Source organism: Gekko japonicus, unplaced genomic scaffold (assembly GCF_001447785.1).
Source record: "Gekko japonicus isolate JY-2015 unplaced genomic scaffold, Gekko_japonicus_V1.1 scaffold3228, whole genome shotgun sequence".
NCBI lineage: Eukaryota > Metazoa > Chordata > Lepidosauria > Squamata > Gekkonidae > Gekko > Gekko japonicus.
Genome location: NW_015177111.1, coordinates 35,575 through 60,677, shown reverse-complemented (window position 1 = coordinate 60,677; position 25,103 = coordinate 35,575). Strand labels below are relative to the sequence as shown.

Here is a 25,103-nt window from a genome sequence, read left to right as displayed (position 1 = left end):
TTTTATACAACAAAACGTTTCACTAAAGAGAGATCAACATACATTTCAGCACATATTTCTAACAATAAGTGTAAAGAAAAGTTTGTCCACCCCAGATATAAAGTTCATCAGGATTTCATTTCTATTGCTTGGTGTTTCTACAAATATAACCAGTTAGTATTTTATCGCAAAACCTTAAAAATCCATCTTAACACCTATATCTTACACATAACATAACACCAAAAACAATCAGTTCTTTAAGCATAGATTCATCTATAGTACCTTTTATCTATAAACAAATCCGGGTTGATTTATATTCTCTATTTTTCTGGTCCTTTTAAACCTTTTCCAGTTTATATAAACTGCAGTCAAATAACAAGCTTGAATTTCTTATTTCCTGTCTCTTATCTTTAAACTTATAATATTTCTCTTTTTCTTCTTCAAATATTTATCCAAAATTTATACCTTATATTTCTATTGTCCTACTCTAATCATATCCCGGTACAGTATTTAATCATAACCTAGTAAACCAAGAGAATATACCAAAATAAACAGTTATTTCCTGTTTTTCTTTTCCCTCTATGTCTTTCTATCTCATTTGTCTTCTTATACATTATATATAACCTCCTGTTCAAAAGTCTTTCTACCGTCAATCTCATTCCTGCCTGTTATTTCTTATTGTTAATTACTTTGAAATTATTTACATTTAAATAATTAATCTCATTTTAATTATTTAATCACATTTTACCACCCTCTACTAATTATGTTAACAATACAATACAAGTGCAAATAATATTTAGAAGATATCTTTAAGCTATAAAGAAAAAAAACAAAAAACAAGAATCAATTAATTCCATTTCCATTTTAGCCATCCTTTCTTACATTTATCAATTTGGGCAATTATTCTACCATTTAATAGGCATTGCCAATTCTGCCATTAGTACACATCACCTATGTCTAATCATTTCGTGTAGTTTATAAAAGATATAAAAAAGTTGTTCTGTCTCCAAACGCACGTTGCCTGTTTTTACTTTGTTTTCCAGAATAACCACCTCTTCTTAATCATACTTAAGGGTCTTAACTCTTTGTATTCCTGGTAATTTGCTTCCCTCTTTTGCTTTTCCTGTCTCTTCAGTTCTATCTTCATTTTTCTTTTATATCTTATACTTTTCCCTGAAGGGCGTCTTGCTCCCTTTTTGGCCACCTTAAATGACTCTCCTTGTGTTAGTTCTCCGGCTCCATTTTTTGCCAGTCCCACCTCCAAGGAAAGTTTTTTAAGTCTCATTTGTTTTCACTTTATTTTCTAGAACGACCTTCTCTTACTTAAGTGTCTTAACTCTTTATATTTCTGGTAATTTGCTCCCATGTTTTGCTTTTCTTGTCTCTTCTGTTCTGTCTTCATTTCCCTTTTATATTTTATACTTTTCCCTGAAGGGTGTCTTGCTCCCTTTTTGGCCACCTTAAACGTCTCTCTTTGCAGTAATTCTTCAGCTCCACTTTTTGCCAGTCCCACTTCCAAGGAAATTTTTTTAAGTCTCACTTCTCCGGATATTGGCCCCATGTCTACAAAAGGCATGTCTTGCATCTCCTTATTTTGGTTGTAGTTTTGTTCTCTCTTTAAATCCTCTGCACTCCACTGAGACTGTAGTGGTTCCTCTTCATTTGTACATTCCAAGCCTGTTTTCTGTAGATTCTCAAAAGCATTTTTACAAGCTTTTTCAACTGCTGACCATACTTCATTGAACAGAAACTTTTTAAATCGTTCCAAAGATAATTGACCAACTTCTGTATTTTCTAAATCCATCTCCTCAATTTGTCCTGCAATTAGTTCCTCTTTCTTCCCTGCCAGTTCCATTTTATTATCTTTTACTCCAAGTCTTTAACTAGCCGTATTCCAAAAGTTTGGAGAATCTCCTATGCAGTTAGCTCAAGGGGTCTTCACCGAGTTATCTAGAAATTATACGCTACTCACGTTCTTGGCTTTGTTGTATATTATGTTGAAAATCCAAAGTTAAAACGGGTGGTTGCAGCTGAGAATATGGTGAACCATGTTGTTCCATTCTTCGCACCCGCGTCGAAACAGCTCAGTCTTGCCCTGTTTACCACTGTTTGCGGGGTGCCTGGTCGAGTTTCTTGCTGCCAGACCTCCCTCCAAGAGGCTTGGTGATCCCCCAATGTGTACTAGGACCCTGGGTGTTCCAAAAAAGTGAAGAAGGATGGGGATAGTCAGGAGCGTCCTGACTAAGCACCCGCACATTGCGCCATGCCTGGAAGCCTCCCAAAAATGTTCTTTGTAGTATTGATATGAGGTTTTATTTTTGATGAGTTGAAAAGGTTATTTCCCCACAGTACATATAGTCTTACACTACAATTCTGATGCTTTTGTTATCAATAGCAAATATATCTTGAACTATGAAAGACATCTGTAATTTTAAAAAGGAAATATATCATTCAAGGAACCTCTCCAAAACAACCCTATTCAGAACCTAAAAATAAATCCAGTATATTGTTATTCAAACTCAAACTGTGTAGTAGGAGGGTGGTAGAGGAAAGCTCTGACTGCATTCTTGACCCTCAAAGATTTCAGATTTTGAAAGAAATACTCTGAGGAAGTGTTCTTGCACCACTGTGCAGTGCTCAGATTTCATGTCCTATCAAAGTGTGGCTGACTGGCAGGCAGTACTTCTGATTGTCCACTGGAGAGCTGATTGGCTGCGTAGATTTAAAAAAATCTGTTTCAGCAGCAGCTGCAACCACACTCTTGATATTATTCTATCTCTTGCTCCTTTCCCCATTGTATTTTAATAATTAGTCCTCTTGTCCCATGTACTTGGGACCCCAGCTATGTGTCTGTAGAAGCTCACATTCAGAAGCAATTGCCTTTGTCATAGGACTCTTGGCTTGGAACTTTCCAATATTTAGTGAAATGTTTCAGAATTTGGTAATTACTCTAAGTCTTACAGCCACCATTTTGTGAATAGCAGCAGCTATTGGGGGAGTAACACCTACTCTCCCCTTTCTCAAAATTCCAAAAATCCCCACAGTCTCAACAAATTTATGGGAGCCCTGGACTAGGCTTTCAATAGCAAATACTTAAGCCATATCAATACCATACTTAACCTGGAGCTCCAGTTGGACATGTTAACCGAATTTAATCTGCTGTTAGCGAAAACTTGGTGGTGGGGCTGGAGTATATATGGAGTTGCATTCTAATGTATTCTATCTGATATGTGAACAAAAAACACACATGAAATACTTACGCCATTCAAATATGTTGGAAGCTAGAATAATTCTGCAACCCTGTTTTTTTTGTTTTGTTTCCATATTAAAATGGGTTTATTCCATCTCTGTCTAGCCAGCCATGCCAAAATCTGAAGCAGTGATTGAGTTACCCACTACAATGCAGAAATATTAGAGAGATACGAAGGATTATATTCTTTAGACAGTGTGTTCTTCAAGTGAACTAAATTATTTTGCTCAAATAGATGGATATAGTAATGGTGACAAATGCAGAAAAAGTTAGTTTGCGGAAAAGGATACTGTGTCTTTTTTAACCAGATCATCATCATACCCTCTTCCCCAAAAGCAATTGAATCCAAGCACCAAAGCAGGCTTCTGCATGCAAATCCTCTTGCAACAGCAAATATATTAATCCCCTGGTGTGAAGCCTACAATCAGCTTCCTTTGCTTATCCAATCACCGAGTTTGAAGATACATCTACTATACCAAAGAATTGATTATCAGTACCACCACTGAGTTTCACAAAACTGGTCATTTGTTGCAGAGATGGGGATCATTGAATCCAAGTAACGTGTCTTCCAGCTCAGTTCATGTAGGACCAGGGTTTTGGCACTAGTGTACCCCACCCTCAAAACTAGTGCTGGGCACTGCTGAAGATGTTAAGCTGTGTACAAATCAGTGTACAAATCAGCCAGCTCACTTCTGCAGATGTCCCAGGTGAGAAACCTGGCCAGTAAGTAAGATTATTTTAAATGGAAGTAAGAGCATAGTAACATTTAGAATCCTGACCACACAGTAACATTTGGAATTTATCTAAATCCTTTGAACTGCTTGGTGGTGGTGCAAAAACAGTAAGATGTAAAAATAAATAAACTGCTTGGTGCCTTAATTATGTGTTCTTGTTTATAGTACTGGAAAGGAGATCTGAGATTTTATGACCTGAAGTTTGATGATGCTGGGATGTATCAATGTGTAGCAGAAAACGTACATGGAATCATCTATTCAAACGCCGAGCTCAAAATTATAGGTTAGTGAAAACATATGTATTGTTTGAAACCACCTCCATTAAATAAATAAAAATTCAATGCACCAGTAGGTTAGTCAAATAAAGCTAAGCCAGCAAGGACTAATATCAGTAGGTGAATTAAAGGCACATTTGTTATCTTTTGAGGCTGTTTGGATTCTGATAGGGAATAGAATCTGTATCAGCCATATGTTATTTTATATTTCAGGTGTTCCAAAATGGCGTTTATATTGATGTTTTGGTACGATGCAATTATATCATTTGATAAATTGATTAAAATGAAGATGATTAACAAAACAATCTCTTCAAACAGTTGGAACAAGCTTGGCACATCAGATCTCCTTGGTTCTGTTGTACATAATATTTAGCATACTAAACAAGGACGTGATACTGTACATATCTCCCTCTATCATTGTTTTCTACCAGTGGGTAAAGACATTTTGTTTTGGTGTTCCCTCGCTAACTCTCATTGGCCCTCCTCCCTGTTCGTGTGTTTATATTTTACTTTATGGTTTTAAATATTTTTATATATTTATCTGTCTTCTAACATTGTTTTGGTTGGTCATCACCAAATAATAATATAAATATCTAATAATATTTGTGTGTTTTTCTCTGCAGTTCTACCTCCTACCTTTGAATTCTATCCCATGAAGAAGAAAGTCTTAGCTGCTAGGGGAGGTCATGCTATAATTGAGTGCAAGCCTAGAGCTGCTCCTAGGCCTAGGATCACATGGAGCAGAGGGACTGAAATTCTTGTAAACTCCACCCGGTCAGTATTACTGGTTAGAGCAGGACTATGCAGTCTGTGTCCCACTGTTCTAAATTTTGTCCAGAGAGGCCTGGTTCCATAGGATAACCCTTATGATAACTTTGGTGTTCAGCAATAGTATTTTCAGATACAATGGGTCACTTCAGTGACTGCTCAGGCCCTGTTATTGAAAGAAGAACCACATCATGGCATAGGAACATGCCATGTTTTTAACCTGGCCTGGCCTTTACTTTACCTACTGCCAAATCTCTTTCTGCCTGTAATATGAGTCACCCTCTGCACACGCCTTCATTTTCCAAGCACATAACATAAAAGCCTCTCCAACCCAATAAATTTCATCTAGAAAAGATTCAGATAGCTTGGGATTTCTAACTACACCCTGAGCTAGCTCCCTAAGACGGTCTAAGGTCCTTTCCACACTAGACCTTAAATCCTGGTTCAGCCCTGTCCCCGAACTTACATTCTACACTACACACGAGTGTCAAGGTTTCTCTCTCTCACCCCAGTCCAGGGATGGGGAGAGAAACCAAGCATTCAGGAACAATTAAACAAACGCCAGGAGAATCTCTGTACACTCTCCAGGCTTTATCGGTAGTCTGCCACCAGGATCTCTCATTAACCAGTCCCACGCCACAGCTCAGGAGCAGAGATCCCAAACTCCTTCTTGCTTTATTGGACTGACCCAGTTTACCAGCTCTGCACCAGGGCTGCAAACAATTAAGTACCACAGTGGTAGCCTCCTTAGGTGAATGGCTTTAGGCACAAGATTCAGTCTTAGAGATCAGGTTGCAACAGAGAAAACAGGTCCAGATAATATTGATTATATATTATCTTTATTCAGTGCACAAGCATGCATATAACATGAGACTAGCAAAACATAAGAAACAAAAGATATCTATAGGCTAGCTTGTTCAGCTCTACCTACACGATAGAGGTAATTCATAGTTACCAGGCTGGTGTGCAAATAGTCCAAGGTCTCACCAGGGAATCTTGAAGAGAAACCCCATGGTTTTGTGGGCAGCTAGTCCAGCTTGGCTGCCTAACAGTCTCACTCCATTATAACAGAAAACAGTCAATCCAAAAGAACTCTTTGTTTCCAGAGAGGAATTCCCTTAATTCTCCTCTAACTCCCTGTTTCCCATGTGGATCATTCCTGATATACCCCCCCCCTCCGTCACCACCAGGTATGGCCATTTACCCAATAGTGAGAGAGTGGGAAGGCGTTCCAATCTCTGGTTACCATGCGTTGTCAGGCAAGGTATGTTTTGATTTGCTAGGAGTTGGGCATCCCACTCCAGCCTCTTCTATTGACCATGTGTCATGTCAGGGAATGCTTTTGATGTACTAATGTACTGGGCATAGCTCTTCCCATGCTTGGGAAGGTGCCAGCAAGTCGCTCTCTCTTGGCAGAGGTGTCAGTGTATATGGAGATGCGGCCTGGCCATCTGGCAAGCTATTTGCACAGGTGAAGGAATCACACGGTAGTGTTACCAGCAAGGATTTTAGAAAAGCCTTTTTCTATACAGTGAGTTCACCCCTGTAATTATAGGGTATTTTTTGTTTCCACATTACAATGAGGTCACCCTGGTTTCACCCCACATTTGTCCCTGGATAAATGGATACTGTTATAACCAGGGATAAATGCAAAGTGTTGTGTCACGAGTTGAACTCTGATAAAACCAGGGATGAGATCCAAGTGCGGAAAGGACCTAAGAGACCAAAAAGCCAACTGCAAAGAGAGAGAACTGAGTAACAACAAGCACTGTGAAATTACTGACACTAGCACTTTATTATGTTTTATGGCTTAAATGGTTTTAGAATTGTTTAATTGTTTAACTGTTGCTGTTAATCTATTTTATGTGTATTGTAAACTTTATGTCATTTTATGTAAGCTGCCCTGAGCCGGCCTCGGCTGGGAGGGCAGGGTAGAAATCAAATCAATCAAATCAATCCCTTGCCCTCATACCCCAATGCTCCCCCCCCCCCCTGGGGTGACCTGCAACCAGTGATCTGCCAAGACCAGCAAGCCCTTAAAAAAAGTCTGGTACCTGTTTTTTACAAAGTGTTGAATGATGGACTGTAGTCTTCAGAGCTATTGCAAGGATGCTGGGGAGACAAACCTAGGTCTAGGGATAGATTATTGTGAAAGGTGCTTTACGTCTGGGCCTGTGAAATCTATCAATGTAAAGTTGAGGAACATTTATGATAAACTTTAAATCACTAAGAGATAGACATCTTGATACATATGTGATGAACATGCCCATTCATATAACTGTTTTTGGACCAGATACATGAAGAAATCAGCAGCAAACAAACACCAAAAATGAAGCACCTTGCTATGTGGGGAATCTTCACAAATTAAGCACAGAACCTCTCTGCTAGAATTTGATTTTAACTCATTGGTATAAACTATGATAATGATAATACCAGTTCATTAAAAATTCCTGTCTAAACTTGGCATTGTGGCACAGTACAGAAAACTTTGACATTACATTGTAATGGATAAAATTATCCATAAAAGGAAAACAGTGAAGGATCAGGCTAGGATGGAATCATTTTATGAAAGATGGTGTGGAGTAGTGGTTAGAGTGGTGGACTAGGATCTGAGACAACTGGGTCTGAAATCCCAGTTTGTCTCCTGTTTTACTGGCTTACAGTGCCTTTTACAGAGGACTAGTTCTGCCTCAGAAAGCTGTAGAGTACTACTTTTTAACCCAATGCAGGTTTTCCATGTGATCTATTTTATTTTTAAGTAAATCCAACTTTTACTATGTTAGCCACCTTACAATTGATGTATGGGTAAAGGGAATTTCCCCAAACACTCATCCCCCCCCCCTTCAAAGGCAGTTCTGTCTGGTGTGTGCCATGTTCTCTAAAAAATAGTAAATTAATATATTTATTTACTTATTAAAATATTTATATCCTGTCTTTATTCATGGTACAAGGTGGCATACTAGTCATGAATTAAAACATTACAGTTTAAAAGCAACAAAACAAATACCCGAACAATGTCCCCCTCTATGGTTACTTATCCCCTGGTGGGAGTGGGGATTCATCAAGCTGGTGGCATAATATCACTTCCAAGAAAAGAAAAAAACAGAGTGAAGTCATGTTTCTCTAGGTATTGCCTCTCTATGAAACAATAGCGTTCCTGATGATTCCTAGAGAGGCACAATGTCACTTCTGGACTCTTTCCATAAATACTGTCATGCCATATCACCACTGACCATCCCCCCACCCTATCCCTGGTCTCCCACTCATTGCCGGGCCAGGTAGTGGAAGCATCCCATTGGTAGTGAAATAAGGTAGATCCCATGCAAACATAATATGGGGAAATTTCACATTAGCCTTTTAAAACTGTTATTGTACCGTCTTGGAATAAACCGGTACAGGGATGGCCATTTCACACAGCCTTTCCCCTACCAGTAAGGAGTTGTCTCTGAAGCGGTTTGTCATTTCAGACTACACCACTTTGTTTTCCCGCCCTTTTTTTGCCCGTGACGATGATCTCTGTCTTTTTTTTAAAAATGTTCTTTTAAGAGTGCTGTGGCACAGTAACACAACCCCAAAACAGCACAATAGCGACCCCATTGGGATGCCTGGACCACTGAGATATATGAGATCACTACATCTGCCACCTGGAAACAAGTGGAAGCTCAGGCACGCACAAACACACACTTCTGGATTTCTGGAACATTAGGAAGGGAGGAAGGGTTGCTGTCTGGGTTTGTAAACTGTCCTATTTCCTCCACCACCCGTTTGCTGTGACTGCACTCTCTTTCAGGCTGCCTGGAATTTAAAAATCTCTTCCTTTAACTTTTCTCCTTCCGGCACCTTAAATCAAACTGCTTCCCCCCACCCCATGCAGTATTTAGGGACAGGACAACAGGCTGCCTTTTCATTCCCCTCTTTCCTAGCCTCTGTTTTACAAGTAGCTATCTTGCCCAAGGAGAATTCCAGGAACTCAAAACCTGTGGCAGGATTTTAAAATCCCCCCTCCCGCTTTTCCAAGCCACACTAGCTCCTTCCAGCCTTGCAAACAGCATCCTCCTCTTGATGGCCAGCATATAGGGATGCCATGCCTCCAGGTGGGACCTGGGGATCCCCTGCACTTACAGCCAGTGTTCCCTCTAAGCTGAGTTAGTGTGAGATAGCTCACAGTTTTTTTAGCCTCTGGCTCACATGTTTTTGTCTTAGCTCAGGAAGAATGGCTCCAGAGCAAACTAATTGATGCAGTAGCCAAATCGCTCACTCACAACTTTAATGCCAGTATCTCACAGAGTAGAATTTTTGCGCACAAGATTCCACAGCTTAGAGGGAGCATTGCAGGGTTACAGCTTTTCTCCTGTCTACAGATATCAGTTCCCAGGCATAAAGTGAATGCTGTGGAAGGAGGAGTCCATGGCATTGTTCTCCATTGAAATCACTGTTCTCCCCAGATGTAGTGATCTCATGTATCTCAGTGGTCCAGGCATGCCAATGGGGTTGGTATGGCGCTGCTTTGGGGTTGTGTTACAGCGCCGTAGCACTCTCAAAAGAATGCTAAAAAAAGATGGAGATTGCCTGTAAGGGTGAAAAAGGAAGGGAAAACTTCATCACTGGAGAAGGCGCTATGGGGCATTTTACACAGCACCCCGTAGCGCTTCAGGAATGGTAGAAGAAATTGAAGACCGCTTGGAAGCAGTTTGAGGTAAAAACGGCTTAACACTTTTTAACATTTGCCTTACAAAGCTAACTGTAACAGATCATCCATATTTCTCTTACTGACTTAATTAAATTTGCTTTCAAAACTGGATCCTTGTTAGAAATATCCACTGTTGCCAAGGAATTAGGGAACCAGAGACCCTAATTTTGCAGCTCAATGCCACTAAGATGTAAGAACTCACACTTCATAATTTATTTAACTAGACTTAGAAGAAGAAGAGGAAGAGATTGGATTTATACTCCACCCTTCACTTGGAGTCTCAGAGTGGTTTACAATCTCCTTTCCCTTCCTCTTCCCACAACAGACACCCTGTGAGGAAGGTGGAGCTGAGAGAGCTCTGAGAGAACTGCTCTTGAGGGAACAGCTCTCAGAGAACTGTGGCTTGCCCAAGGTCACCCAGCAGCTGCATGTGGAGGAGTGGGGAATCAAACCCAGTTCTCCCAGATGCTCCTAAGCACTACACCAAACTGGCTGTTAGAATGGTGTAATTCTCTTTGGGGCTGCACTGTCAGCCTCCCGGGTATCTTGGCAGCAATCCAGGTATAGTTAGAAGAAATCAGCAGTACATAAGTGTTAAAAATCAGTCTGGGATGCTGCTTCAGGGTCTCCACTCCAGCATTTCTACTGTGCCCCCCACCTTTCCAGGATGAATTCTGGGAATAGGATGCTGGTGGAAGGGAGAGAAGTCTGGTAGGAATATGCCAGCATCATAATGACCAATTACAAATAGCACCCCGAGTTCAAGACGTTTGGGTCTTGGTTCATAATTATTTACTATTTTTCAATGCTGAAAGTATTTGTTTCTTAACAGTTTTATTGTATAGCTGTAATAAAGCATTTTTAAGGGATACTATGTCTCTGTTGGACTGGCATTGTTTCTTCTGAAATGATTTTTCCAATAATTTTTCTTTCAATAGGATGCGTATTTGGTACGATGGAAGTCTGGAAATTATTAATGTCACAAGGGCTGACGCAGGCAACTATACATGTTTTGTAGAAAACAACAAAGGAAAAGCTAATGGTTCTTCTACTCTTGTAATTACAGGTAATTAGTTCATTGTAATAGAGGTTAAACTCACAAAACATGCTGAAGGCATCACAAAAGCCTTCAGCATGTTTTGTGAATTTAGCCTCTATTAGTTGATGTTAGTGTAATGTTGAATGTCCCCAAATCATGCTCCAATCAGCTCAACATAGGGTTGCCAAGTGAATATTTCTTACCGGCGGGGAGCCTCGCCGGGCTCCGGGAGATGTCTGTCTATGCGTGCTCGCGCGCACTTTGTGCACGTGCACCGCCAGCACGTCGCCGGAAGTGATGCACGACATCGATCACGTTGAAGGCGTGGCCCCGATCGTCGGAGGGAAAACCATAGAGTTTTCCCTCCAACGATCAGGGCCACGCCCCCAACGTGATTGACGTGGTTGCGTCACCTCTGGTGATGCAGCCACGCTGCGCTTCGGGGGGCAGAGTTCCCCCCGGGCCCGATTCCGCGGCAGCGGAAATCGGGCCTCCGAAGCGGGGGTTTACCTGCCCCCCGCCCCCACTTGGCAGCCCTAGCTCAACATTAGAATTTATGGGTCAGTTTTACGATACATTAATTCTACATGTTTTGAGCAATATAGCTGCTTTGTATGGGACAAGTAGCTGCTGTTTCTTCAGGAAAACAAAAAGAGAATTCAAACACTTTCTAACCATCAAACCACCCTTTTATTTGGTGTCCCATAAAAATGGGAACTTCCTCGGACTTATGGTATGGAAGTAATAACAGACATGTGCATTCATTTGAAGATGAATAAAAACAAACTGGAAAAGCCCTATTAATTTTATTAGTGTAAGGAAAATGAATGAAAAGATCAACGGATGAGAGTTCTTCCCCAAATGAATGACCATTCAGAATGACTAGCTGGCTTTCTCCTGTCACTCTTCCTCACTCTCTGCTCCCATCCGACTCACAGACTGTGCTGTGAGGCCAGGCTTGTAGGGGGTGTCTGGAAGGACAATTGGTCATCCAATGGGAGGCAGGAGGCAGGAACAGAATTTCTCTTTTGAAATGCTGAAAACATCTTGGGTAAGGTTTTTATTTTCTTTATGTATATGGGAATGCAGATATGGAATCTTAGTTATTGTGAACATACTGTTTTTGTTGCTATACATCGTTCTACTTTTTCTTTTAACTTTACAGATTCTACAAGGATTACTTTAGCACCAACTAATGTTGATGTAACTGTTGGATACAATGCTACCATGCAGTGTCTTGCAGAACATGATCCCACTTTGGACCTGACTTTTATTTGGACGCTCAATGGATACCCAATAGACGTTGACAGAGAGAGCGATCATTATGAAAGGAGCATCATGGTAAGACTTTTCTCTGATGCATTGGGTGTCAAGAAGACTTAAAAAAATCCTCTTAACTTTCTGATTCCTTGGGAACAAATAATCTTACAGTGGAAAAATCCTGTGTTGCTAAACTTTTTTTCATATTAGCAGTTTCTTCTGAATGAAGATAATTTGCTGCCTTGGTAAATCTTCATGTTTGAATGCCTGGTAGAAACCATACGGTTCATGGATAATTACAGAATTCAGACATTAAATTTATTTCAAGAGTCTCCTACTATTTATTACTTTCCCTTTTCTGGCTACGTCTGCAACAGTGTATTTCAGATTAATAATATATTCAGCCAGAGTCTATTTCTAGGTGCTCCTGCCTCCCTTCAAGGTGCTTTGGATAAAAGCACTGTATTTCCATCATTTCAGATTCTTCTACAATTATACACAATAAAAAATCTTCTTATAGCCTCATCAGATAGTACATCTTTAGATCATTACAGTTCCACAGGGCATGCAAAACAGAGCTCTTCCACCAGTCCTTTGATTAGGAGTGGCTTCTAACAACCGAATTCTGGTAAGGCCCTCTATACTATCACCAGCAGCCTGCGACAGTTTCTATAAATGGTCTGATAAGCTGGTTACCAACTCTGACTATACTCTTTTGTGACCATTCCACCGTGGCCTACTGGGATTTCTATGTGACATTATACCGTGACCAGCACTTTATTTTGTTATTGTATATGATTTTTATGATGTTTATAATTTGTGTTTTACTGTATTTTAACTCTTAATGTAAGCCACCCTGAGCCTGCCTTGGCAGGGAGGGTGGGATAGAAATGGAATTAAATAAATAAATAAATAAATGTGCAGTGTTAGACAAGAACAGGAGTCTTTAGGGGCCGGAGCGTGCTGGAGCACCACTCTGGGAGCCCAGGAGCTGGCGAAATGGCAGCGGCAGCGAGCCCCAAACTCCCTGCGCTGTGGCCCATTGCTGCTTTGCCAGGGCCCACGCCGGAGCGCTGCGGCCCCAGGGAGGCCTGAGGATGCCCGTCACCTCCTTCCCGGGGCCCATGCCGGAGTGCTGCGGCCCCAGGGAGGCCCGAGGAGGCCTGTTGCCACCTTCCTGGGGCCCACGCCGGAGTGCTGCAGCCCCAGGGAGGCCCGTCGCCACCTTCCCGAGGCCTGCACCAGAGCGCTGTGGCCCCAGGGAGGCCCGAGGAGGCCTGTTGCTGCCTTCTTGGGGCCTGTGCCAGAGCGCTGCAGCCCCATGGAGGCTCGTCGCGCCTTTTCGGGGCCCACGCTGGAGTGCTGCGGCCCCGGGGAGGCTGGAGGAAGCCCATTGCTGCCTACCTGGGCCAGCGCCGGAGCGCTGCGGCCCAGAGGAGGCCGGAGGATGCCTATCATTGCCTCCCTGGGCCCGCGCTGGAGCGCTGCGGCCCCATGGAGGCCCAAGGAGGCCCATCACTGCCTCCCTGGGCCAGCGCCAGAGCGCTGCGGCCCGCGGGAGACCAGAAGATGCTCCACACCACCTCCCCGGGCCAGCTAATGAGCTATTATGCTAATAGTCTAGTAGCTCATTAGCATACCGTATGCTAATGAGCTCCTGCAGCTCTTTTTCTATTAAAAGACCCCTGGACAAGAATATTACATACCCTTGTAAGTCTACTTTGCATCAGGCATGAAAGCAGGGAAATGATGCTCCAATAGATCTTTTGTACATATAGTTTAACTCATATATCAGGAGTGGCCAAACTGCAGCTCAGGAGCCACATGTGGCTCTTTCACACAGTCTAATTTAATGTTAATAAAAAGCAAATTTGCATATTTTTCAACAAAAATGTGTGCGTTCATGTCTTGTGGCTCTCAAACATCTGACATTTATTCTATGTGGCTGTTAGGTTAAGCAAGTTTGGCCACCCATGCCATATATGCTTGGACCCCACAGTCAATGGTCGGTATGCATGTGGGCCCTGTTTGAACATTATGCTCCTTTGTGGACACCTGGTGGCTTCAAAGAAGGGGCAGATACTCCGATTGAGTTGTGTGGTGTGGTATGGTACGTGTGTGGGCCCTATTTGAACATTATGTTCCTATCTGGACAACTAATGGCTTCAAAGATAAGGCAGATGCTTGGGTTGAGTTGGATGTTAAGGAGCAGATTCTTGCTCTCCATTCTTCTCTTAGCAGAGCAATCGGCTATAAATATTGCCTAACCCAAACACATAATATTTCATTTCTTCTGCAGAAGTGGACTAGTAGAATGCACATCTATTTAAGTGGATTCATAGCTCATGTAGATTATTGTGCAGCAACTGAAAGGACTGAATTGTGCCAGGGGCAACAGCATGAATCTTTGACTGCTCATGGTCAGGCTTAAGCTCCAGCACCAATTTTCATTATCAAGATCAAGACATCTTAAAAAGTAACTTTTTACAAAATCTGATTCTCCCTATGTTTGTGAACATATAGTTAAGCCTTCAAAAATCTAGATTACATATATACAAATACTGATAGTGCATTCTCTCATTCTGTTCTTGGCTGGTTATTTTAAGAATTTTTTTCCTTTGGAATTTTATCTACAAGATGTAACAGTAGGACCATCCATTCAAATCATGCTGTGATTTAAACGGAGCTCTACTAATTAACACCTGAAAATAAGATTGGACATGTTTATACAGTAACTAGCCTGATACCCGTACTTCGCTACGGTATTTAAGTTCTGTAAATCCAGTTATAAAACTGATGATGTGAAGTTTGAAATGTAACATTTGTTGTAGGAATTCTAATGGAGAAGATTGTAGTATAAATATGAAGTGAGACATACATACTTGTATTTTTTTCTGTACTGAAGGACCTCTCTGTAGACCACATTGGTGGTTATGCCCTCAAGTGCTAGGATCACCAGGCTGCTTGGTGAGCTCCCTCTGAAGCAGGCAACATTTAAGAAGCAGTCGTCTGTTAAGTCAACTCCTGAGGTTTTACCTCAGAACTCTGAGCTACACAGTTAACCAATCGGGAAGGGGGGGGGGGAGCAGCAGCCTGCCAGGTACATGGAAAAGCAATTGGGGGAACTCGTTTTGCCCTTTTACCCCCTTAGGGGTCATGTTTCTCAGACATTTCTTTGTGGAGGGGTTGACATCATGGAAGGAATGCACTCCCCTTATTTTGGGTTTCTTGGTGCAGGGGTTTGGCTTAGGCGTTGAATTGGGGGGGAAGGCATACCCCCCCCTTTTTTTTTTACAAAATTGCTTCTCATTTATGTTACATTTAAGAAGTGGGACATAACTACGTATTCAAAACACCGTCCAAGCAATCAGATATTAAGCAAGTTCATATGAACCAATTTTCTAGAACCCACATTGTGGGAAGTTAAATAACCTAATAAAGGAAACCAGTTTTCTACAATTTTGGGGTATATTTCCATTGTGGGTGGGAGTGTGGCTAAGCTGGGCCAGCAGCACTGCTAAGGTGCTCCTGCTGGGGCAGCGTCCCTGATGAATTAAAGTACCCTGGCCCTGCTCCTACACCTGACAGACCTGTAAGCCTACACCTGACAGGCAGCTGCCTGTCCAGTGTAGGAGGGGGAGGAGTATTAGAAGCCACTGTGGAGGCGGGGCCAGCAGGATCACTAAGGCGTTACTGCTGGGGCAGGCTCTCTCATGGCTTTAAGCACCCTGCAACTGCTGCTGCACCTGACAGACAACCACCTGTTAGGTGCAAGAGGTGTGGGGAGTGTGTTGGAAGTCATCAGAGAGGCTGGGCCAGCAGCTTTGCTTTACCTCACAAGTGGTTGTCCACTCCTGATTTCCTCAACTGTCATTAGCTCCCTGCAGTCCCCTGTAACTGTTGGGGTTTTTTAACCTCAGAACACTGAGCTCTGCAGCTGACCAATCAGAGAGTGGGGGGTGCAGGGAGGCAGCTGCTTGGCAGCCACATAGGAATCAATGGGGGGAGGACATTTTCCCCCTTTTGACCCACTTAGGGGTCGAATTTCTAAAATTCCCTTCTTAGCAAGCACCTAAGCCACGGTAGGAGCACTCTCCCTGAATTTGGTGTCTCTAGGTCCAGCGGTTTGGCCTGGGCGTTGATTTTACGGTGAGGGGACTTTCTTTTATATATATAGATATAGAATACTTCATAAAAACTGAAATGCAAAAATAAAAAACACAGGCAACGTAGTCTCAGTCTGTAAGGTGGTATGGAAAAATAATTAAAACATAGATCAATATATCTGTGCTCCTGTGTTTACTGGGCTCTGGTCCAGAAATCATTGTACATAACAGTGGGTTGCATGAGTGTATAATTTAATAATAATAAGGAAAATATTTGATATTTTTTCCTGTGTGAGTTTGGATTATGAAATACACATTTATGGTACAATAAAACACATATATCCATAGCATGTGAATTTGTTGTACCAGTAGTTATCATCTTTTGGGGGCCATCTTTTTGCTCCCCAAAGAAACAGATAACTGAAGCTGCTGTACCTGAAATGTCCAAACATCTAGACAGCAAGGGGCATCCTGTGGTCAGCTCAAATTACTGTATGTGAGCCCATTCTCACAACACTTTTTTGCATTCATGACATACAAGATCTAGACAGTTCTTCCATGCAAGATTGCGGCATGAAAATAAAATGACACACTCAAGCTTGTCATTGAGAGAGGGTTGAACTTCAATGACTTCCATTGCTGTATTAGTCTTCTAGCAGTACTTTTACAATATGAACTGAAATGTCTTCAGAGTACTTAAATTGCATATTATATATCCCTAAAAAGTCATTTTGCAGTTGTTTCAGCACCTAACAGAAACAATAATGGAAGAAATTGGATCTATAGCATCAAAATTATTGATATTTATCCTGTACAACTCCTGATTGCACTGTATCCCATTTCTCCTTTAAAAACTGAAAAGAATTCTCACTGGACAATCAAACCATTCCTTAAAAAGTCAAGTTAGCATTCTCACAGAAATGAGAAATGTGGAAAATGTTGTTCTTGCTGAGAAACTAAAATAAAAAGTCGTATTTCATCTTCTACATTGTATCATCTTAACCACAGGAGTGAATGGAGTGATGATTTATTTGCCATCACTCCATGGACACTATTTTAAACAATCTCCATATCTCTATGAGGTGACTGTGATGTATTGCAAAGTTCATACTGTGGCCAGACATGGCTGTATTGTGCAAGCCCAGGAGAGTCCATTGATGACTTAACAGAGCAGTTGCCATGTAAATGCCATTTGAAGTAGCCACAGCTGATGTAATGTATAAAGCAGCTCATGCATTATAAACTGTTCACATAATTATTGGGCGCACAGTAGACACTCATAAAAATCTACAAATTCCATCTCTCATTGTCTGATTAGACTACTGTGCATGAATAACACCAAATGCAGGATTGATCTTGTTTGCACTTTAATACAAATTTTGATTCAACATCAGCTAACTAATGGCAGATGTTGGAAAGTTGGGAGGTAGGTTTGGTTGCAGTTGGGATGAATGTAGAGCTGTTTATTTTAGCGGGAGAAAAAAGAATGAGATGGAGAACATTTGGAATTCGTTTCAAATGGTAAAAGGGTGAAGGTAAGACAGGCATGGGATCCTAGAGGAAGATTACAACTGTACAGTTGTATTACAACTGTAAAGCAGGGGGAAAAACCCTTTACCATTTAAACTGACTGCCACAGCTACAGAAGATAGTATGCAATTATACTTGTGAATATTTTCTAGGAAATGCATTACAAGAGTACTCTTCAGTGAAAGGGTCTTTGCCTCTAATGATTTCTGTTTTTTCACTCACACTAACACATTTCATTTCCCCCAGCTAAGTTTCTGCATTGTCTTTAAATGATTAGTATATCACACTACCTTCAGTCCCCTTAGGATCAAAATATACTTTACAAAGTATACCCAAGTTTGCTGAGAAACACTATTGTGGAAATAGGGAGGGCATTTGCAGAAGAGAACTAGTAGGAGGCTTGATCTTCCTCTCCTGCAACCACCCCTCTCTCCACCAATGTCCCCTAATAGCTTGCAATCATTTTTCCTGCTAGGCTACAAGACTTTGTCATGGGTCTGTGGATCAGTAGTAGAGCATCTGCTCTGCATGCAGAAGGTCTCAGGTTCATTCCTCAGCATCGCCTTCCTGTTCTTTCCTACTAATTCTGCATTTGCCTTTCTGAGGCACAAACCAGACTGGAAAAAATATAATTGCTTAATGTAATTTGTCATTGTCCAATCCTGTTATCTCACTTGGAGTTGTAGGCTGTAGCCACCAGATGGCACCTTTGCATTAGAATTTCTATTTTCAGTTTGATTACAACTCTGTGTAGGGGGTGCACAGCTCTGATGCATCAAATCTTCCAAGTGGTGAATTGAATAAAGACAAAAAGAACAAGCGTACTGTATATAAATATCTGTTGGACGTTCTGCACCATCATTGCTTTTTGATTAAGCTTCAGTTAATATTGTAGTAGCTGGACTAATATCAATAGTCATGGTATGATAATGGCATAATAATGCATCTATAATACATAGATGGGGCAAAAATTGATTCATGTTTATTTTTCTGAACACTGAATGATGCTGGTTCAGCATCTTTGCAGTATTTAAAGACGAATTCTGCTAGCCGGACTACTTTAAGCAATCAAAATACAACAGTGACTTCAATAGAAATTTCTTTAGGAAACTACACACACACACAATTTCCATTCCAATTATTTGTTGAAAGCTTTTATCTGTAGTAAGTTCATTTCTTACTAATATTACAAACCAATACCATAACAATATTAATGAGCATAGATTCAGGTGGTTAGTTGTGTTGGTCTGAAGCAGCAGAGCAAAGTTTGAGTCCAGTGGCACCTTTAAGACCAACAAATAATTCTGGTTATAAGTTTTCATCTGCATGCACAAGAAGTGTGCATGCACATGGAAGCTTATACCCAAATTAAACTTTGTTGGTCTTAAAGGTGCCACTGGACTCAAATGTTAATGGGCATTATAATACGGCTGATATTTTCATTTTCTCACCAAAATCAGTTGAGATATGCTGAACTAGTTAACGGGAAAGAGCCAGAACTTTGCAAAAATGTTGAACTATTTTACTCCCATTCCAAGATCCTACTTAAACATCTTCTGAATAAGGCTGGGAATTTTTCTTGTATGTATAAAAAATTCAAAAAATGAATAATACAGTTTACAGATTACATGGGGTTATGTTTCTTCTATTTTTCCTACATGATATTTTTCAGACATTTAACACAGAATGTGTACTAAGAGTCCTACTGACACAAATTTACATAAGGGAAAAGTTGACTTATATGTCTCTAGCAAAGTGTAAAAATAGCATATATTTCTATGGGCCAGAACAATAGATTATTCTTGATGTCTTTTTGCTTTCAGCTTCAAGAAAACTCTGTGAGGTTAATCATATGTATGCTTTGGAACATCTCTGCATGTTCCTATCAAAATTTCCATGAGTCATTTCTCCCTGTAGTTTGTAATTCAGCCTGACTTGAGGTTTTCAGTAAAAACATATCTGGGCACATATCTTTATGTGGCTGAAACTTGTTGCTGACCATGCTCATTATTTGTTTGGTAAGCGTTATTTATTTATTTTTACCTAAGCACCAATGCTGCAGTAAGGTATCCAAATAAAACCACTATTTGTTTGATTCAGTGGAGGTTTCATATACAAACTGATGCCATCTAGATATTGAGATTATTGTGCAGTATCCTCTCTAAAGTGTGCTTTTGTTTAGCATCATCTTGAAATGGTTTTCTTACTGATGTAATGGAAACCTACTTCTATAGAGCCAACTAAATTTTGGGGTCAAGTTACCATCTTAGACAACTATAGTGCATTCCTAAATAGAGTTACTGTCTTCTAAACTAATAAGACTCATTGCACTAAAAGTGTGTGATCCTGTTTAGGATTGTACTGTTAATGTTGCACATATACAAGAATATGCAAGCTCTGATTAGATGGAAAACCTCTAAGATAACATAATATCCACTTCATATGTTACTTTTCCAAAGCTCAGAATAATCTAAGCATTGGAAAAAATTATGCACCTTCTATAGTATATGAGCTAAAGCAGACCCCCCTCCTCCTCTAGGGTTATACATTTTGCGGTGCCAATTCTCTCTCTTTCTCTCTCTCTTCCATTGCAGATACAGTTTTAACTATTGGGAATCTGATTCATTTGTAACTGGTAGTCTATCATAATGCTTCTGTAAACGAACACTTCTGAAACACTTCACAAAAGTTCTTATCTCCTTCTCCTTTGGAATTCTGTAGAACAGAACTAGCTGAAGTGAAAATAATGATCTGGATTAAGAGAGTAAAGTGTTCATCATTCCAAGATGGTGTGATGTCTATCGAGCTGTGAATATCTTATATTGTTTTCCAAACATGAAAATGCTCTGGGTATCGTTTTGGGAGGATGACTGAGGAGTTTGTAAAAATACTTTAAAAGATTAGCACATGTGTAACTCAGTTAATTTATTGCAGTACTTTTTCTTAATTAACAGCAGAGAACAGCAGTAAGGCAGCTTGTCAGAGTAACAACCAACAGGTTGCAGTGCTGAAATTGTCTATATTTTAGAGAACTTGTAAGAGAACTTGTCCCTGAGAGTATAACTGTATACCTAGACTGTAAAATGATTTATCCAGTATTCTTTCCCCAAACTACTGCCTTGCCTTTCTTTTTCCATTTAAATCTGCCATGGAATCTTCACCTTCTAAAGAGACATTCGTATCCAGTTGTTACCTAGCTCCATTTCACACAGCCCTTGTGAATGACCACTGCATGATCAAAGGGTTCCCAGTGATTGTTGTAGCTCCCAGAAGAGCTTTCAATTGCTGTAGTTGCTCACTTGGTCATGCATGCTGCAATGGATCCTGGCCTTTTCTGACAATGGAAGTGAACAGGGAACTCACAGTGACTTCTTTGTCCCTCTGTTCTGCTGTTAGATGAGTCCAGGAGGTAGCAGACAGTGGTCCTTTTCACACTAGACCTTAAATCCTGGTTCACCTCTGTAATTACCTTGGGGTATTTTTTGTTTCCACATTACACTGAGGTCACCCCAGTTTTGCCCAACAGTTGTCCCAGGATAAACGGATCCTGTTATAACCAGGAATAAATGCAAGGTATTGTGTCGCGAGTTGAACTCTTACAAAACCAGGGATGAGATTGAAGTGCAGAAAGGGCCACTGAATTAATCAATGGATCACATGGAGTGTAGCAGCACTGTGACAAATAAAAAGAGGTTCTCAGTGACTGAGGTACAGGCTTCTGTGTATGCTGAATTTGGGCTCTATTCAGTTAAGTCCTGCTGGATCAGACCAATAGTTCATCTAGTCCAGCATCCTGTCTCACAGAGTGGCCAACCAATTCCTCTGGATGGCCAACAACAGGGCATAGAGGCTAAGGCCTTCCCCAGATGTTGTCTCCTGGCACTGGGATTCAGAGGTTTAGTGCCTCTGAATGTGGAGGTTCCCCTCAGTCACCATGGCTAGTAGCCAATGATAGACCTATTCTCCATGAATCTATCTAATCCCTTTTAAAGCTGTTTATTCCTGTGGCCATCACTACATCCTCTGGCAGCAAATTCCACATCTTAATCACTCTCTGTATAAAATAGTATTTCCTTTTGTCCATCCTGAAACTACTGCCCATCAGCTTCATTAAATGCCTTCAAGTTCTAGTATTTTGGGAGAGGGAGAAAAATTCCCCTTTATGTCCACTCTCCACTCTCTCCATTCCATTCATAATCTTAGGAACCTCTATCATGCCCACCCCCTTTAGTCATCTCTTTTCTAAACTGAAAAGTTCCAGACTCTTCAGCCTTTCCTCATAGGAAAGATGCTCCAGCCCCCATCTTGGTTGTCCTCCTCTGTACTTTTTCTAGGTCTGCAATGTCCTTTTTGAGCTATAGTGACCAGAACTGTACACATTACATTCCAAAAGAGGCCACACCATAGATCTATACAGGGACATTAAAACATTGCCTGTTTTATTCTCAATTCCTTTCCTAATAATCCCTGACATAGATTTTGCCTTTTTCACTGCTGCAGCACACTGAGCTGACAATTTCATTGAGCTATTCACTATGACCCTGAGATCTTTTCCCCTCTCTGTCTCAACAAGTTCAGACCCCATTAGCCTATACTTGATGTTCTGTTTAATAACATTACCATTGGGACCAGTGATTGTATTTGGAGTAGTTGGTTGCATATTAAAAGCAGGAACACATCCTGATTTTGCATAGTCCTTGGATTCTAGTTAATTCATATAATTAAAAGAATATGCTGCAAAACCCTTCATCACTTTGAACATATTAATCAGTGCATAAAACCCAACTATTTTTAGAATGATTTTTAATTAATTATGTGGAATTATGTTCAAAATTCCGATCAGGTACCATATTGAACAGAGCAATTTGTCTTCAGAAACTTTTAAAATGCAGCAAATTGTTACTACACTCCTCTGATACCAACAAGCTTGTGGTAGGTGATGGCATCATTTTATTTCTTAATTTTTAGGAATGCACCTCCATTGATTGCACAGCATTTTGTGACAGTAGCCTGGATGGTGTGTAAGTATATGATACGAATACAGAAAAGAATTGCTGACTTCAGTCATCTCTGTTTTGCATAGATCAAGAACAATGGTGAACTTCTAGTAAAAAATGCACAACTGCGACATGCTGGAAGATATACATGTGTTGCTCAGACAATTGTTGATAATGCCACAGCTTCAGCTGATCTTGTTGTGAGAGGTAAGAACATGTTTATAGTAGCTTTATAGTACTTCTAAAGCCATGCGTATTAACAAATTCATTGTAATTTATAATGGTAGATTGGAATGTATTTCTCTGGTCCGGGGACAGGGGAGATACTCTACACAGACAGTTGCCCCACTTCAAAGAAGAAGATGCTGTAAGGTCACCTCCATGCTTGAGAGGAGACGGATGGAGCATATTGGCAGGGTGTCAGTTAATTACCCCTAGCATTCCACAATTAAAGATACATCTGCCCATGAATCTCCTATTTTGACATGTTTATTTCCTTCACTGTGTCCCTTTTCTGAATTAAACCCAAACAAATGGTAACTGTATAAACTAAGCTTGTTATTCCTGTTTGAATCTGTTAAACATCTTCATTATGTCAAATGTTAATTTACAGTTCATCCTCTACCTGTCTGTATGGACTGGTAATCTCCATTTCATTGTATCTGAAGAAGTGTTCTTGCAACCGAAAGCTCACACCTTGAATAAAACTTTGTTGGTCTTAAAGGTGCCACTGGACTCAAACGTTGTTCTGCTGCTTCAAACCAACACGGCTACCCACCTGAATCTATGGTGTAGTTAGTTTGTGTCTCTCAAAGAGAGAGCACCAGAAGCTTATGGTGTTTCATTGCATTTGCTTTATTTATAACATATACTGGACTGCGGTCACACGGTCCTTTTGACTGGGGTTTGCCGCTGTTCCCTCCTGCATTGATCATACAGGTAAATCTGCCTCCCATGCCAAGTTGGCTCACTCCCACAATGCTCCCGGGTTTTCCTGCCCCCTGGAATATCAAGTATTTTCCTGGCACTTGCGCTTGGAATGTGCGATTTTGCCCATCTGGACAGCCATCTTTTGCAATGATTGCAATTAGAGCTGTCTGACCACTCTTTGTGCAATTTTTTAAAAAAAGATTCCGGTTTGAGCACTTGAGCAAACATGCACTTAATAAATCCATTATTAAACGTTATTTTATGTTCATTTATCTGTTTAAAGATAATATGAATTTGTTGTAAGAAACAGAAGCCCTTTCCCCAGGAACTGTCAGAGCTTACAGCACCCTGGAGGCGGGAACAAGAGGCAGGGGCTCCGGCAGCCTGGACAGGGGCCGGCAAGGAGGATGGCAGAGACGGTGGGGCTGAGCCTTTTTTCATGGGGCAATGGCAGCAGTGGCACCACCACCCACAGCGGTGGCAGGAGCAGCAGCTGCCTGAGCCTGCCCCATGGCCAGCAGGATGGCCTGGAGGGACTCGGCATGGTGGAGGCTCCACTGCAGCCCCGACGAGCCGAGCTGAGTGTAGCAGCCCTCTCGGCCAGTCTTCTTTTTCCCGCCCCTCCGGGGCTGGTCAGGCAGGCGGCTTGCTGGAGCTGTCAAGGACAATTTAGCCAAGGCATCAACACGGGTAATGCATCAGTAAATAAAAAAGGATAGCCAGAGGAAGACGGATGATTTTCCTTAGGAGCTGGGTGGTAGAAGAGAGAGGCCGGCTGCATCTAATCAGCCCAACCCAAAGAAAAATGTTCCCGATTAAATTAAAGTGGGAACAAAGTGGAATTATCTTCCCGTGTGACTGCAGCCCAGGTCAAACACAGATGAAGGCACAGGGGCATTTACAGAACAGGTCCACTATCCCACATCAGGTCCTCAGGGAGAGAAAGAGAGGGAGTGATCCTGCACCTTATGGAGCTTCAGTTAAGAGAGCTTCTCAGTTCTCTGCTCCTCTCTCTTTTTGTCACTTCAAGCCTTCAAACTGTCCTTCCTCATTGACACTGAAACCCATCTGCCTAGTCTGTTCAGCTGCCAGGGGAGGTCGTCTTCACCAAAAGTCCTGATGAGCTGCTTGAACAGAGTAATAGAGACCTATTGAGGAGGATATTTGCAGTCACTGAGAAACATTACCATTCCTTTTCTCATGTAGGATAGACCTAAGGCCAGATTTGTTACAATGCTGTACTACGTGCACCAGTTCCAATGGATTGCTGGGACAAGCATATACAGGTCAAGAGGTTATATTTTAAAAATGGACTACCTCTAGATGTGTTATCACCTAAATAAATCTTGAATCTTGAAATTCCTCAGATTTTTACAAAAAACAAACAAACCCAAAGATGTGCACATGTCTATCCTTCCTGATTGTTCTGCAAACTGATAGTATTCATATGTAATGAATATGTGGTGGCATGCTCGGAGCTTTCATAAGCCTGCATTTGGCTTGCTTGAGCTGGGTAAGGCATCACCTCCTGACCGCATAAAAACC

The 25,103-nt window shown here is 41.2% G+C and overlaps 1 protein-coding gene across 1 annotated transcript in view; it reads left to right on the top strand.

The window, feature by feature from the left end:
* CNTN1 (contactin 1) overlaps positions 1-25,103 on the top strand; it is a gene marked incomplete at its 3' end in the record, with an annotated part of 99,169 nt that overhangs the window by 46,886 nt on the left and 27,180 nt on the right. The window contains exons 11-15 of the mRNA XM_015428306.1: positions 4,129-4,246; positions 4,862-5,012; positions 10,635-10,762; positions 11,901-12,076; positions 22,715-22,835. Of these exons, the coding sequence (XP_015283792.1) occupies positions 4,129-4,246; positions 4,862-5,012; positions 10,635-10,762; positions 11,901-12,076; positions 22,715-22,835 (694 nt within the window). The remainder of the gene's footprint in view (positions 1-4,128; positions 4,247-4,861; positions 5,013-10,634; positions 10,763-11,900; positions 12,077-22,714; positions 22,836-25,103) is intronic.